Source organism: Tribolium madens, unplaced genomic scaffold (genome assembly GCF_015345945.1).
Source record: "Tribolium madens isolate multiple individuals breed KSU strain unplaced genomic scaffold, Tmad_KSU_1.1 Scaffold_97;HRSCAF=244;Tcas5.2_LG3a, whole genome shotgun sequence".
NCBI lineage: Eukaryota > Metazoa > Arthropoda > Insecta > Coleoptera > Tenebrionidae > Tribolium > Tribolium madens.
Genome location: NW_025401069.1, coordinates 8771629 through 8789298, shown reverse-complemented (window position 1 = coordinate 8789298; position 17670 = coordinate 8771629). Strand labels below are relative to the sequence as shown.

General features: G+C 30.9%; 1 protein-coding gene across 5 annotated transcripts in view; it reads right to left on the bottom strand.

The window, feature by feature from the left end:
- LOC123014203 overlaps positions 1-15603 on the bottom strand; it is a 42911-nt gene extending 27308 nt beyond the window's left edge. For all 5 annotated transcript variants that reach the window (XM_044413171.1, XM_044413172.1, XM_044413174.1 and 2 more), the window contains exons 1-2: positions 15126-15603; positions 1804-2014 (exon numbers count right to left, since the gene is read on the bottom strand). In XM_044413171.1, coding sequence (XP_044269106.1) covers positions 1804-2014; positions 15126-15423 — 509 coding nt within the window. In that variant the 5' untranslated portion in view covers positions 15424-15603. The remainder of the gene's footprint in view (positions 1-1803; positions 2015-15125) is intronic.
- Positions 15604-17670: the final 2067 nt, after the last annotated feature.

The following is a 17670-nucleotide window of genomic DNA, read 5'->3' as shown; positions in this document are numbered from 1 at the left end:
CTTAATGGCTGTCACCTATCATAAAAGTGTTATAGAACGTAAAATTTTATAATCGAAGGTAGGCGACAATATGGTGGAACGTGAACGCTTATACATATACAGGGTGAATCATTTATAATAAAGACCCTAATCGATTTTTAGACGCAACCGAAAATACATTCCCACAGATAACTTGGCTTTTGTCGCGTTTGCAAAATTTAAGTTATTAATTTTAAATCAAAGGGATTGCCACTTTTTTTCCTTGAATTCGAAATGTCCTCAAACGACAAAAAACTAACATGATCTTGATGTGACACATATCTATGTCAATAATTTTGATTGCTAGGTATGTAGAAAACTGTGTCACTACCATAGAGGAAATATAATATTTCATGTTAAGATATACAAATCAATCGTAACTTGAATGAATAAATAAATAATAATAACTTCGTATTTAAACAATAAATATTTTGTAATTTGTGTAGAAAACTTAAAAATTAGAAATTCAATTGAGAGTTATAATTATAATAATTAGTAATTGATTGCATAAATATGTGTATTTTTAAAAATAAAACTTTTAATAATTTTTTTAATAAAAACATTAACATTGTGACAACTTAATAAACCATAGAAACAGCACGTGTATTGTAGAGTATTTTATTACAGTCCCACGTTGTACTACATTTTAGAGCAGCCGAAGTTATGAGTATATCTCACAGAATCCATAGAACTTTAATTGAATTTCTTTATTTATTATTTTTTTTACCAAAAAATATGACAACAAAAATTCTTTGCAACAGTTTCTCTTAATGGTTTTCTAAGACATTCCAGAGAATTTGAGAATGGGGCTTCTAGTTGAGCAAAGTTATTCGCGGAACTTAATGTTTGGTAAACAAGACAAGATGTCTCTGCACTCTCTGCCAAACATTTGTGAAATTTGCTACTGAACACTCGAGATGATTCGCAAATCTTGGATGCTTCTGAGATTAAACAAAGGAAAATATAAATATTTAATGGTCTACGTTGTGGGTACACAATTTTCATGTTCACACAAAAGCGTCAGCAGAGTAACCGATATTTGGGTTTGGCTGCTCCGATAGAACCAACAGTGTAACTTGTCTTTTAATACCAATATAACAGAAATGGGAAATTGAATAGATATCACCACAACATATAATCGGTGAGCTTTCATTTTAATTGCACAATATTTATCGAGAGTAGGTAATCGACACAAAAATATAGAAATTGCCAGCGTTTCAAAAAATATAAAGTAGCTTGTTTACAGTTGAATGTTTTGCGTAATTTATAATTTTATGCAAACAACTCTGAAGCTTTCGAGCTGAAGTTACATAAATTAAGTGCAGCGAGAGGATGCTCGTAGATGTTTTTATTTTATGTTGAATACGTAAAGAAACAAGAATGAAGATATGCATACATTATTTAGTACCCTGAGATCTCATCAAACATTAATATGAAGTTATTTAACAAATTTAAAATCAGATTTAAGTGATTAACTAAGATCGTTTAGTTCCAACTACAATTCTGACGGAAGGTGTTTGGTTATGCGGTTCTTGACAATTTAGAACAGAAACAATTTCCATATCTCTTCGGGCGCTGCCTCCGAAAACCGTTCCGTGACATATTAGTTAAACCAAAGCACTAATCGAGATCCTTGTTAAATTTCGGTTAACCAGCGGTTTCATGGCCTAAATATGCAAATATTGAAACACTGAACTACTGGATAATTCCATTTAGCTTATTTTTTAAACATCTCAGGTGGAATGGCACGTAATTCGTATTTGTAGAACTTATTCTGGCACTTACTCGAAAGTTAAATTCGTTTTCATGAACTGCTCGCTGTCTTCCATCGTCCACTTGAGCGTTAATGCCGACCCATTCAAGTGACTTTTAAAGACGTTAGGCCAACAGTTTAATTCGTCGATTGTGTTGATAAATTTTCCCTTTGGAACGTCATCAACTGTTGATTTTATCGTGAATGTTATGACAGGTCCTTCTCGTATCCTCTTCAAGTTAACTGCAACGAAAATAAAATCGATTTATAGCTCTTCAAATTAACACTCGGGGGATCAGAAACACTTCAAAGTAACTTTTGTCGTAAATTATATGTTGAGAGAGACTTTATCTTATAAAATTATTAAGTTTAAGTAGCTACTTAGGCATGTTGTTGAAAGTTTATATTTAAAAATGTGAGTAATTTGTACCCAATTTAAAAAGCTTTGCCTCAAAACGTAATCCTTTGTCACATTTAAAGCCAGTGAAATACTTTTTGACACCAATTTTTTCACCATGAAGCGGAAAAGTTGGTTCATGGGATTACGGAGCCATTTTTAGAGTGAATAAAGATTTACTTAAGAAGCCGAAAAGACTTTACCTGTAATAAATCTAAGTTTAAATAGTTAAAAATTCCAAAGTACCCTATGGAGTGCTGTTATTTTAAATAATTTTTCCAACAAATCATTTCAAATTTTCTACCGTTATTAAAATATATTATTCATTAAGGACGACTTTAATGGGCGTTTTAATAATGTAATTAGGATCAATATATCTGTGTGATATGTTAAATGGTTGTTGTAACATTTTGAATTTTGTTAATTTTCATTTAGCGTAGTATTTATTTGTTAAAAAAGTAATTTAATATTAAATAAGTTTATAATAACAGATACCAGATTGATTTGAGTGTCTGTGACGGTAGACAAAGTTTGTATTAATTAAGATATCACAATTATAACAAACTTTGTTAATTTGACACGAAGCTTGAAAAGTTTGCGTGAGTTTTACTCCTAAATAGAATATTTCTGAAACATTTCTAATCAATAATATTAAATTAATTCTGCACACTAAGAGCCAATTATAACCAGCAAAATGAAAATTTTATATTAATTGTGTTATTAATTATTTATATCTAAACAAGACAAGTTTGAAATATTTCATTGCCTAAAGCACCGGAAACAATTTAAGTTAATTTAAGAAATTTCTTGCAGTTTAATTTTAGAGATAACTGTATTTAAATCATATGTAAAATCGCTTTGCAGATAACTAAGAACCCACGTAAACTCAAACCTGTTAAATTCATTAAACAAGCTAAAACACAAGCTCTACATCAAGAACACTATCAGGGAAGCAAAGTTTAGATCAATACGATTATTAGAGTTGCTAAATTCTAGGCAATTGGCAAATTTATCTAACTTTTTGAAATCTAGGTTGTTTGTTTCAACTCTGAAACAACGTTACCTTCGTAAAAAAAGCCATAACAAAATGAAAGCGAAAACTTTTTAGAAGCCAAAATGGTAAAGTGGTAAACACTTTTATTTGAAAACAAAGTTAAACCACATGAAAACGACATAAGTTGAGTTAATCGTAATTTAAACTTTCCTCAAGCGTTAACGCAAGGTTAACGCAAAATTCTGTTTTGCAATTGAAATTTCTTTCTATCTTCATTTTTCCACACCACAATTGTTGCAGCATTCCATTTTTGGATTATCATTTATGGCAAAATTATTCTATTTAATTACATTTGTCTGTTTTTAAGTTAATCTCAAATGTCATAAACCAAAACGTTGATTAATTTTCTTTGTTGGGCGGTTAAATTCTCTAATACTTTAAGTAATGTGAGATGTCAGAATAGATGGTGTTTGGGGTATGCCCATTAATCTCGACTTGATCTGGAGTACCTTGAATGAGCTGCTAAACAATCCCTGATTAGGATTTACCGAACAGCTTTGAGAATTCGAAGAATAATAGAAATTTGCTCTATATGAGACATCGATGCTATTTCAAAACAATGTTTTTTAAAAGCGTTTTAGCTTAAGTAATGTAGATGGATTTTATGCATGGCTTTTCGTAAACAGTAATGGATCTCATTAATCAAAATTTTTTTGCTACTTTGTTTACGTTTAGCATATCTGGGTTAAAATATTCGATTTAGATGGTGCAAACCATTCTCTACGCCTGATGTGGAAAAGTTTAATGAGTTTCTATTCAAAATTCGGGCTTGCACGTAAATATAAAACATCGTGTCTGCTCCTCAAGTTGTTTTTTATTGAATATTTGAGTGCAAATATAAGAGAAAAAAAATTCCCAACTATATGACATGAACTTTAATAGAGTAGACTCAAAGATATTTCCGATGTAATGTCATATTTGTTGTCATTTTAGAAAAATAATGATGCAGATCATATATCAACTGAGAGCATCATAAATATAAATGCTCCATATAAGTTAACATTAATTTATTAATGTGATATAATTTCTACTAAAATTTACGATTTGCGATAACGTGACCAAAAAGCAGGCTTTATTAGAAAACAACATAATTTTTTTGTTTGTCACATTAAACTAATTAATGTAAAACACACACATTTGGTACACTTGAGATAAAAGTTTAATCTTTATATTGATTTCTACGGTCTGGAAAGAAGGCGTATCATAGGGGGACTTTAAATCAGCGATTCTCAACCTGTGGGGCGCCTTTTAGAATTTGTTGTCATTTTTCATTTTTGTATAAATTAAAAATAAAGCTGATCATTTTTAATTTTTATATTTATTGATAATAAGACATCAAAGTTGTTTTAGGACAAGACTCAAATTGCTTCTCTGTTTCACTGAGTGTGCAATTTCTCACGCACACTTCAATGTGCTTGATGTTGCACGCTTCATCATGCACCCACTTGCATGTAACATACTGCACGAAATATCTAAATAAAGCTTAAAACTTATCTTTTGCACAAATCGCTAAACTTTGAAACTTTGAGAAACGAATTTTTTGCATAACTTAAGAATTTCCTAAAATAAATGACGCGTGAATTCGGTTATATCCCTCTTTCCTTAATAGTTTTTGAAATATAGTGTCAATTTCAACTTGAAGCTTTTAGTTTTATGAGCTTCCAAACTTGTATCTATGGCGTCAACAAATCAACAAATATGTCATATAAGCACCGTGAGAAGTATTTTTGGGTTATTTTTGACCTAGTTCTGCTTTAGTTGGGTTCTTGGAGTGGAGAAAGGTCAACGAATTCCGTCTGATACAATAATATTTAAATCAGACTTTTAATTTAATGACAATGTTAGGGAGTTTTATAGTATTAAATATACAAGCCTGTAAATACGTTCATTTATATGCTGTACTAGCTAATAATTTAATTAGAGGCCGACGTGACGACAATAAAAGCAAAATTATTGCCATATTAACAAACATTTGTGCTCTGTGTAAACTGATATTGTTTAGGAAATTTGTTTTTATGTCATTGTTTAGACATGAGGAAATGAAACCATTGTTTTAAATGGATCGAAATTAAACGGTGCGGATCATTTTTAAAAGGTCTTATTACGAAAATTCTCAAGCGAAAAAACTATTTACACGAAAAAAAATACTAAAACATTGGCTCAATGTTTTTAGTAAGTTATTTTATTAGTAATCGCAAGTTTGATTTTTTCTTTTCATACCAATAAATGTCGAAACTGAGATTCGGAGATATATATTCAGGCTCTTAAAAAGCTTCTTCAGAATTCAATACAAATAAAATAAACTTGGAATCCCCTGTGGCAGGTCGCTGAACTAAGAGTAAAGCACGTGACGTCATTCTTTAAATCGATTATCCGAAAATCGGAATGCAAATGGCAAAAGTGCAGCTCTTGACCTATATATAGACAACAGCCCGAAGGGTTAAATGCAATTCCAGAACAACTAAATTTTTCCTCTTGAAAAACCTATTTTTAAGTTGGAACAAAGAAAGCACAAATACATAGCACCTTAGAAAATTTGAAACACGTTTTTAGGCGTCTGCAAAAGATATTCAAAATTTTTGCAAGTGAATTTTTGGGCCGGGTAAATCCTCTGTCAAAACCAGCTTTTTGTGAATACAACGCGCGTTTATTTTTCGATCAAAATCGCCCCCAAAATTACTGGTGGTTGAAGTTAAACGACTTCATAATTCCATCGATCAATATTCTTACGTAACAACGTCACGGTGTTTGTTCCCAGAAAGCTTTTTCTACCAACTAATGTTTCTGCATAGCAGATCGACTTCAGGAAAGGTTGGGTTTGAAGCAAGAGCCATAATCCTGTGAGTAATTTATTGCTTCCGGTCGTTCGAAAATGGATTTAAAACCAGGACAATAGTGTCGACCTCAACGCTTTTTCTTACAAAATCTGATTTGCGCTAGTATTTCATTTTAACGTGACGCGATATTTTACAATTACGTCACGCATGAGCACCACAAATAATTGAGTAGATTAGTAGCTGGAGCTGGTCAATACTTGTGACGTCATTCTTTCACCTGGCAAATTGGATTATTGAAAACGGAGTGCTACGATATTTGAGAATGTGTGGCTAACTGAAAAAGTTTCACGTTTCGCTTTTTGTGAGGATTGCTAAAAGCTATCCCGGCGCATCCACCATTTTTGCTTCACATTGAATGAATATTATTTTGTGACGTACATACAAAATGTTGTTTACTGTGGGCACATTAATAAATTATTCCTTTCTAAATATGAATCGGAGTCCGTCAATTGGGTCGAACGTAATAAACAAGTTTGAATTTAGCCGATTTACCTAACTCTTCTGACAGTTTCGGGAAGTAGTGATAAAATGTTAAGTCATTATTGATTTTAATAAGCTATAAAATCACATTAATTATTTTGTTACAAAAACACTCCTTGCTTTATAAAAAAAAACTAGCAGCTATAAAGAAACGATATTGTAGTAAAAATAAAAAGACCACTTTAGTGTAAACACTACAGAGCTTGTATTGCTCTGAACAAATTAAACCATAAAGAAGAAACTCATGAAAATTTGGGCACAGTCATCAAGTTTCTTATTTTTTAGTGCTGACCTTACTCAATGTATTTTAAATGTGGTTAGACTACCTAAAAAGCTTAATAATGATTAAAAAAAGCAAAAAAAAAAACATAAATCAATCTAAATTTTTATTTATAATGTAATAATATACCAAAAAATTTGTTTCTTCAACTAACTTTTTATCAGCAATCTATCAAACGTTCTGCACATGTATAATATATTTTAAGTTGTTACAAAGGTAAAATTTATTGAATTCTTGGTGATTTTGTTAAAAATGTCGTAAATTGGAATTTTGAGTATAATAAGAGAATGAAAGGGAACAACAGAAGGCTCGGTAAAGTGGAAAAACGATCAGCTTTTATACACGGTGGAATTCAGAATATAAAATGTTTTTCATACGTCAATTACTTTCGCAAACGATAATTGACTCATTAATTTGTAAATGTACTAATTAAGTTTCATTTCCTTTGCGTAATAATCCAATACATTGTGCTTCTTAAAGTCACACAAATTAATATTGAATTATTAAACATACAGACTTGTTGCTTGCTTAAATATCAGTTATTTGTATAAATTCTCTTGAAATTGAATTGTTTACGACAGAAAATTATTGATCCATGAATTTTTTAGCTTTTTTTTCCTCAAATTAATTTACCAAAGAATTTTCTAATAAACTTGATTCCCATATACCTGACCTAGGTGTTTTACGATTATGGTACCGAATCTAATAACGGGCTGTGATGGCTTTTAGGTCGTAAATACACGGTTGTGTCATCACGAAACGAAAATGCAAAGTCAATATCGATCTAAAAAGGATGTATATAAAAATTGAAATTACCACACGCTACCCTATTTTCGTTACAAAATATGTAAATAATAGCAAATGTGACATCAATATCTAGATGATGTTTACATTCAATGACTTCGCTTTCACTCGAAATGGCCAAACTAATATTTTGCATGCTAATAGAGCACTTTCTATTATTAGTCAAATAACAACGCCCTGTAAATATCCTGCGAAATTATCAAATCGGAATTGTTGGGTTTTTATCATAACATTCATAACTAGCACGGCATGGAATTTATATATTTATATATTTATATTTATATATATATTTATATTGAATTTATACCACAGTTGTGTCTAATCATAAATGCGTAACGTTCATTTCCGAAATTATAGTGAGCGTAAAACCAAATAACTTTTGTGGAAGCTTTTCATTTGAGGTCACTTAAAATTAATTGTAAACTAATTTCAGTTATCATGAATAGTAACACTGAGAAACTTCTGATGTATGTACATATACTGAAACAGTAATCAATTGAGCATCACCTTTTGAAAATATCTCACTGTACGAAATTTGCCCGACCTTTCTCTATTGAACGTTTTGTACGCGATAAACAATGATAATACGCATCAACAGAATTTTCATTAAATATAGTCCTCTGAGGAATAGGTAGGTGAACGTTGTTTACTAATTAAATTGTTCGCTCAAAATAATTTTACTAAGATTACTTTTAGTGCAAACAGAGAGCAAAAGTTTTAATATTGGTAAAAGTGTTTCAATATTGGTAGAAAAGAAATCCTATTTACGTCTTAAAAGTAAATACATAGCTTTGCCAAGTATTTTTTATCAGTAAAATTCGCATGAAACGACTTGCGGTTGTTTCGAATCAATATGTTTGGTCTTAAACTTTATAAATTTCTACAATTCAGTTTATGCATAAACAAACTTTGACATTTACAACCGCTTTTTGTTCTAATGAACGTTCATGCATATTTAAATGGAACATGAAATTTCTTTATTTTCATAAATTTTATGCTGAGTATTAACAAGAGAATAAGAAAAAACTTTCTTCAAATTTAATTAAAAATGTGCGATAAAATGAAAAGTGGGAATACATCTAAATATTCATTCTATTTGTTTTGTTTTTTTTTTGTAATGCCATAACGTTGCTGAGACCAGCGATATAATATTTTCAAAAGTCTTGTAATTCTTTCTCAACAGTCACAGCCCGTTATAGTGATAGCCGGCATTTATTATAGACAGATTTTCATTTATAACAAGTTACCTAGGAAATGTTGAGTTTTTTTTCAAGGTGTTTATTTTTATAAACAATTCTTTTGAACGTAACTAGCTATAACATATTTGTTGTGAAAATTTTGTTTTGATTTGTTTTAAAAACATGCTATAGAAAAACGTATCTTACTAAGATATCTATTTTGAATTGTCAAATACATACATATTTTTTAAATAAAAATCCTCATTTTCACTAAAACGTGAATCATGGAAATTAGTTATTAGAAAATGAGCAAAATCAATAGACATCTAGACAACACAGCACTTTTGTTCTTTTTCTTTTCTCCCCATCTTTTAAACAGATTGCTAATTATTTGGAAAACAAAACACACCAGACAAAAGCTTTGTGATGGTCTGTTGATTACTGTCCTTGCCGAGTCGGATAATGTGCTGTGGATGATAACTTTCCGCTGTGTCGTGTTGGATAAATGTTCGACAATCTTAACTGTTATGATTTTTTTACCTCTCACAATAGATATCAAGAAATCCAATAAACTTAACACAATCAACTGCTTAGAAGTGTCCTTTTTTTCAGCTAGAAAATCTCACGAAACTAGCAGAAAGAATTGTTTTTGCCAACATATCAACCCTTTGTTTTTATTCTAGACGCTCGCATACATTATTGTAATAAATTCCGAATCATAAATTTTGGCTCTATCTCAAAAGTTTTTAGTGGAAGCAGACCTCTGACTCAATACATAAAACCCAGTTTCAGCCATCGCATAATTGAAGAACAATTTAATTAGCTCATGTTAGCTTGAATATTATTATTGTGGTAGCTAATAAAGTTATAATAATTTGGTGAAATTCTTTGTTTCAACAGGGTGGCGATATTCAACATTTACGAGTTTTTAACTCGGCTGTATAAAACAATTACAAGCCGGTAACGAGCTTTCATTGTAACATACTGTCAGCTACAAAACTTTTGTACCATTTATAGTAAAAAACTGTCTGGAATATTGAGTAAAACGGTTTTCTACTCTGAATAAAATAACTCGCGTGTCTATTTCTAGTTGTAATTTTTGTATATTTCTAAACAAAGCTAATATGTGCCACTTTGCAAAGTTTCGTGAATATTTTTCTCCAATAAAAGATGACGGTTTATTATTCTCATAAAACGCATCAGTTTATTTTCAGAGCCGCAAACACGGCATGGAAAAATATCTCGGCTTATTTTTCCACTTCACCGACATACCAGAAATTTTATTTCAATCAATGAACAACCCGAATAAAGAAATGTTTAGTGGAGAGCACTCAAACGACGTTAAAATTCAATATTTAAAAAAGTCTTTGCATGTTTAGGAATTGTCCTCGTTTCGTATTACCTGTTCAAAAGCTAGGTCAGATATAAATTTGATAAGATGGCTTAGTCAGTGTACGAATGTTCATATGGTTCGTGTTTTTTAAAACACTAACAACACTTAATGAACTTTCCATTGATTGTAAGGGGTGGAAAGACAGAGAGGGATAATTGACGGGAACTAGTTAACACCGAAATAAGCTTCATGATAATATAGGTTTAACTTTGTATGAACAAAAGAAGGAAACAAAATAACATAAGAAACAATCACCAACACCTGTCGCCCAGTTTTCTGATCGACAAATTATCTCTTGTGACCAGCAATGAACTGTGTTATTAAGTCATAAATTAAAGTAAAACAGGGTCGGTTCATCCCCTTTCTGATTGCACAGATGTAATTTCAGGAATGTTCTGTTAACTAATTCATTTGAGACAGTTTTTACGTTATCTCTTTGCATACKACACAAATCAGATTATGAGAASAGACGCTATGTTTTGTTGAGCATTTGGTGAATTTAGATTAGTGTTTAAAATTCAGGACGTGATATTACATATCCTGAATTTCTGTTTCTCAAGTTAATTTTATGTAAGTGTCAAAAAGGAACGTCAAAGGTCTAAGACGCTGCTGTTTTATAACATGAATAATTACTTTAATAAAAAGTGAAATATTATGGTTTCAGGATTGAAACAGCACTGCTTTCAAAAGAGAATCACAAAGCCAAAGCGACTAGGGAGGAAACTTGGTATGAGCTCATGTTGCTTTAATGTTAATTTGGATGTCTAATGTTTTATATTACAAGTATGTCATGCACTAAGCTTTAATATCGTTAAAAGTTAAGTTTATACTTATTAAATAATATTTTTGCTTTGTTTAATGGTTTTTATCTATAGAAACAATTTTCTATGTATAAAAAAGGAATGAWCAAACTGRTTRACATTTTATTTTAGCAGGTTAGAGAWTTGTGCACATTACAGCACTGTAACAGGTGCTAACGTTTAAGTGGTAAATTGAATATATTAATAAAACTTTATTATAATACCTACTCAAGATTTGAGGAAACTGAAATACACTCTTTTTCCGTCTATTAAACTGGTCTCGTTTCCAACTAATTAATGCTACCAAAGTTTCATCTTAAGGCTCACTCCAGTAAAAGATTGAATTAGTTATATCGAATCTTTAAAAATATTCTTGGGGAAAAATCCCAAGCATCCTTCTTTGCTTAAATAGTTTAAAAGTTGGAATGTTATGGCAGTACACAGTGGTAAACTTTTGTGCAGTACCAAAACACTAACTATTATTATGATTCAACAGCTACTAAAGTGGCGGTAATATTATTATTAAGAATGAGATGACTAAAGAACAGATTGAACATGTAAAAGATGTTTTATGAATTGCTTAATCGTTCGAAGTGGCTACCAAAAGTTTTAGACCATATTTTATTCAATTTGCCAAATACACTTTCAATTAGTAGTTCAACTATACCGTAAATTAATCAGACGTCTAAATGATAAATTATGGTGGAGGTCCTGCATGGAAAACTAATTTGAAGTTTTCCCAATACTGCTGTTAATCTAGATATCCGTTCTAAAATCAAACGAATTTCCTGTTAAATTGGGACATCCGAACCCGAAACTTGCCAACTTTCAACAAAATAAACCAAAAATTCTTTAAGACTACAATTCAAGGTAATAGAATTTTAAATGAATGCAAATATAGCTTTCCGATAATCCTAACATTTGGAAAAGTTTAACACAGTGTCGGCTGTGACAAATACGCGTCGCAAAAGCATGCCAGTTATGACGTGACGTAGCGCAGTCCAAATCCGCTTGTGTCCGTCGTTTTAATCGAGGTTTTAATTCGAGTTTGACTTTATCGATGAAAATTTAATGAATTTGTGACTGGTTCAGAATAAAAAAAAGTCATACCAGGAATGCTAATTAGACCTCAATAGCTCCAACTCATGTAAAATACAATAAAGAGTAAAAATCGGGTCTGAAAGCATCATCTTAAATGCTAAGCTCCTACGGATATAAAAAAGAACAAAATCTGTTCGGATGTAGATGAAGCGCTTTTGCTTTCTTTGTAGAATGAAGTGAAGGGCGTCTAATACCAATAACTGAAGAAAAACATGTCACCATTATCTCTTTCTCTTGCGCTACTGTCTTTATGGAAATTTAATTCGCAGATCGAAAGCTGAAACAAGCTGGAAAAAGATAATTTTAGTTAAAGCTGCTTTCTTCTGTCGCAGGAAACTCATTAGAATTTTGTTAGGAGAAATGTTTGAGTTTTTAACAAACACGTTTTTACGATGGACTCTCCACTACTTCTTTAATGTTTTATTCAAGAAATATTTTATGCGGTTTGACTACCTATCTTGGACTCGTAGACGGGCAAACCTCGTTTATTTTTATAAAAATTTTAGCATTTACCTTTGCATAGAGAAATCAGTTAGGTACTTACTTTTTTGGCTCATTAAAATGAGTTACGATATCCAGTATTTTACTTTTCAAATTATTTTAAGATATTGATATACAGATTATAATGATAAATCATTATTATAGTCTCGCTAATCGGCACTTGACGGGATCGGTCCCTGTCCAGATCAACGAAAGTCCGGGTTAAACAGAATGAGCCTTACAATGTCTGTAAAACAGGTTGTATGCCGACAATAAACTTATTTAATTTTTGAGCTAAGTTTGTTTTGTCCGGATTAACCGGAAGTCCGGATTAGCGAGGTTTGAATTAGCGAGACTTTTGTGAACTTTATATAAGTAACACATATTTTTTAGAAAAATTAGTATTTACTTGATCAAATGTTTAAAAGTATATGTGTTTATTTAACAGAGAATACCGTAAAAACTTTGTTTTTAAAGCAGAATGTAATAGGTACAAATAATAGGTGTATCAACAAAAACGTTACACTCATATCGAGATAACTGTTTTTGTTTACTTTAAAGACGATTTACGATTGTCCAATGATTTTATTTGTGCAATTTTATTAAAATTCATTTGTACAAATTTGCACATTCATGTTTAATGAACTTATGCACAAACATAAACCCGATGTTTATCAAATTAATTTAGCAAAAAGTTCTAATAATAGGTGGGCCATTTGTAAGTTTCTTTTTGAAGTGCGTGTTATGTTCACATTAGCAACACTGACGCGCCTGACACATTGACAGGTATAGTGTCAAACCTCCGGTTTAAAAAAAAATTGTTTTACGGTTGAATAACGTTGAGAAATATTGAAAAATTATTTTTAAAGGGAAAGCTATGTTGCAAAAACTGTGCGAAAGTTGAGAAAAATTTTTTGGTCGAAATGCAATATGACGCCGTCGGACTATTTTTTATGGAAAAATTGTTAAAGACCGTTGCTACTTCAAGGATCTTCAAACCATTGACGCACTCAGAAAAAACATCGATTGAGCTATTGCTGAAATAGAGACAAATAATCGACAATGTATTGCAAAATTGGGTTAAGAGAATGGGCTACTGCCAAGCCAGCCGCGGCAGCCATTTAATAACTGAAATAGTTCTTCATAAATAATCGGAACAAAGCTCTTGAACAAAGCAACAATCATTCAAAAATATTCAACAGTGTAGTTTTAATAACAATCTTAAAAAGAAACCAACAGATGGCCCACCCTATATTTGCATATCACTTTAAATATTTGTCAATTCAACAATGTAAATAAAAAGGGATTACAAAAAACTATCTTCAGTAATAAAAATTTTCTAATATCGACTTTTTAGATACCAGGTGAACAGAAAGTATACTTTCCATATATGGAAACAAACATTTTTGTTTAAACTATTAGTTTTTTTATCTAATTGATGAACGATGTAATAAGATAATAAATACTATAAAAAAGTAACGTTTCTCATGAATTTTTTTTTGAAATGAGTTATAATCCAAAAATGATGTTTTTTTAGAAAAAGCCTTTTCATCGTTTAAAATGCCTTTTAAACGTTAATATTTTTAAGCTCAATTTTTATTAGTCCATTGTGCTTAGTTTCCAAAATGATTTGTTTTTTTTTACAATAACACTTAATGTTTTGTGTGTTATATGATTTAAAGCATTTGAAAACATTTCAAAATTTTTAAATAATTTCGAAGAAAATTTACTGACTTTTGTTTTGTTGATTAAACAAAACGATTTTTGGTTTCATTTTCTTATTTTGATAATAATTAGAACGAAAATGAGTAAAAACTTATATATGTTGACACTACCTGGTATATTGATTTGTTTTTCAGTCTGTTTCAAAATAAGCTAAAACATTGTTTGTTAATAAATTTGTGACAATAAAGTTATATAAATTGTAAGTAGTAGTGTAATAGATTTCACTTTAAAATTTGTGTTAAATGCGAGAGCAAAATATGGTGGATGCGCCGGAATAATTAATTAATTAATTAATTTCTGACAAAATGTAACAATTGCATTTTTTTGCTTTGTATTAATTAAAGTTTCTAAATTAGACTAGTTTGAGTATCAAAAGTGGCTGTGGGGTGCAGAAATAGACCCACAAAAAACGAAAACAAAATCATAAATATAAAAAAGTCTTCGTTTGGCTCCAGAGTTGATCCATATATTGCACGCTTTCGCCTTTTATTCATTGAGTCTCTTCTGACATGTCGTATTTGACAACGAGCTATTCTCTTTATCTTGTCTTTTTTAACAACAAACGAATGCAACCTCAGAATTTCCATAATATTTAGTAATTTTACAAGCTTTGTTAATGTATTTGTTTATAAACTTAACGTGTTTAACATGTAAATAAAATAAGTATATTTTTGTTTTATGTTTTTGTCAAAAATGCTAAATAGAGAAGTACTTCACCAAGCATTCTGAATTTGTAAGCATTTTAGACAGCTCCTACTTTATAAATAATAAAAGATATGAAACTAGGTCTGTAAAATTTGTTTCTTTATGTTGCCGTCTCCATACCTTGGTACTCAATTCCTGCGACTAAATGGTCTGTAATAAAAAGTCTATGCCCCAACGTGAGGTTGATAAAATTTTCCGTTGGAACTTTAACATCCCCTTGAAGTCCGCACTCGTTCACTTCTTGGGGCAGAAGCAAAGTGGTGAGCTCAATATCCGGGGGCCCCGGCGACCGTCCCGGCGCGGGATCACCGCTGGTCAAGCCTCCGGAACTAGCCGGATTAATCACAAGACAAGTACAGAACCAGCACATTTCCAAGAAAAAAAGTGCCGTAAATAGCAACATGGTCACTCTCACCATTCCGCACACATAAACGAAAAATTGCAACGCAAGTCCGGACAACAACAAAAAGCTCGAAACATCTAAACTCGAAAATAATATTACAAGAAGCGACTAACATCCGCGTAAAAACCGTTCGGACGCATTCCGCAAGCTTTCACGTAGTTGTAGTAGAACAGTGATACACACAGAGGGTGCAAAGCGAGTTTCTGGGAAGCCGGACGCACACAAACTGAGTCGGTCTACAACCGACGAGTACAACCCCGTGCGCTTTGTCCGATCGATTTAATACTCAGACATAAAATTGCTGAACCACCTGAACCGTACACATACCTAGACGCTTATTGCTAGCTCAGCGTTACCACCGCCGCTCTTGCTCTTCGGCTATGAGCCACATTTTTCCATTTTTTTCCTGCGAATTTTCCTAGTCCGACAAACAAATTAGTCTCATTGGCGGAAACTCTTATTTTACTCCAATCAACGCTCATTTCTACCTACATTTTAATGATGCAAAAATATTATGAATGAAGATTAAGTTCAGTTCAGTGGGTTAGTGGGTATAATAAAACAAACACACCCCAATGTAAAGGAACTGTGAGGTATTTACCTCTTGCTAAACCATATTCTATGGAAAAACATAGCACAAAATTTTTTACATATCTTGTCTATAAGTTTAATCATACCAGGTGAATAAAAAGTATGGAACCAAACGTTTTTGCTTAAACTATTTATTTTTTGGAAAAACTAATTGATGAATGGTAAAGTACTATAAAAATGTGAAGTGTTATCAAAAATAAAATTTTTCAAAATTTTCTTTTTCTACAATTTTTTTTTTAATGGTAATCCACTATAAAACCATTTATATCATGAAGGTTATGATCTAAGGATTACAACTATCTACTTTATACAGGATGAGCCAGAACTCGCGCTCCAGAGAAAAATGCCATATCAGGAACGTGGAAAAAATGTTAAAAAAATTTTATCTATAAAAATTTCGCAGTTATGAGAGTTTAAATTTGGCACTTTGACTCTATTTATTTCTGTTGGAAAAATAATTTTTAAAATGTTTTTACTACAGGCTTTTAGAAGAGGAAACAAGGAAGCTGTATCCTACATTGTAACTCTGTTTAATGTTATTTGTGGCTTTTATTGGCAAAATTTTTATACCTTTCCTAAATAATTGTAAAAAAACATACAGTATGTCTCCAGATTGAGTTTACAAGAGGAAAAAAAATATTTATCTTTGATTTTACGCCAAAACTGCAAAGGAAAAAAAGTTTTTGCTTTACTTGAAACCAACAAATCTGTAATTAAAACTTCATTATTCTAACTCAGTAGAAGGAAAAGTTTATTTTTCTCTGCTTTTTAAATCTTATTACATTAGCGGTTTTAATTATTTGACAACTATATGCCACTTTGACAATTAATTAATTAATTTAATTTATTACAATTTATAAGTCCAAAATACTGAGTTAGAATAATGAAGTTTTAATTACAGATTTGCTGTAAAGCAAAAACTTTTTTTCCTTTGCAGTTTTGGCGTAAAATCAAAGATTTTTTTTTCCTCTTGTAAACTCAATCCGGGAACATACTGTATACAAGATCATCAGTATCATTAAATAGACAAAAAAATGTCAAATATCAAAAAATAAATGTCAAATTTTTTTTATAGATTTTTAAAATTTTTTAAACACTTTTCCATGTTCCTGGTATCTTATTTTACTTGAAATTTTTCTCTGTGGCGCGAGTTCTGGCGCACCTGTATTTAAATTTCTAAAAAATTTTTTTTACATAAATTGCAATTTTGACAAAAAAAATCGCATAACTCAAAAACAAAACAAAATCTCGTTTTCAAAATACGATCACATTTTTTATGTGATTTAAAAACGCTTGGTTCCATACTTTACCTTGTATAGTACGTGAAACATATTTTGTTATAAAATTTTAGAAAACTTTATTATGAATCCTATTATTTTATAATTTTTTTTTGGAAATTGCATTGTACAATAGAACTAACCAACAGTTTAACCTTCATACGGGGTAAGCTACATAATTAATTTTTTTTTTGAAAAAAAATTATCAAGCTCCAAACAGTGCAAACTTATGTGTAGAAATATTTTTCGTAGAATAACTTTTCATATTCTGGATAATGTAATTATTGTTTGTAATTTTACATTAGGCCTGTTTGAGGACCACAAAAGGGAAATAAATTTAGCTGCAAGAAATACCTTTGAAGATAATATTATTACTTATTAGTTAAGTGTGTAG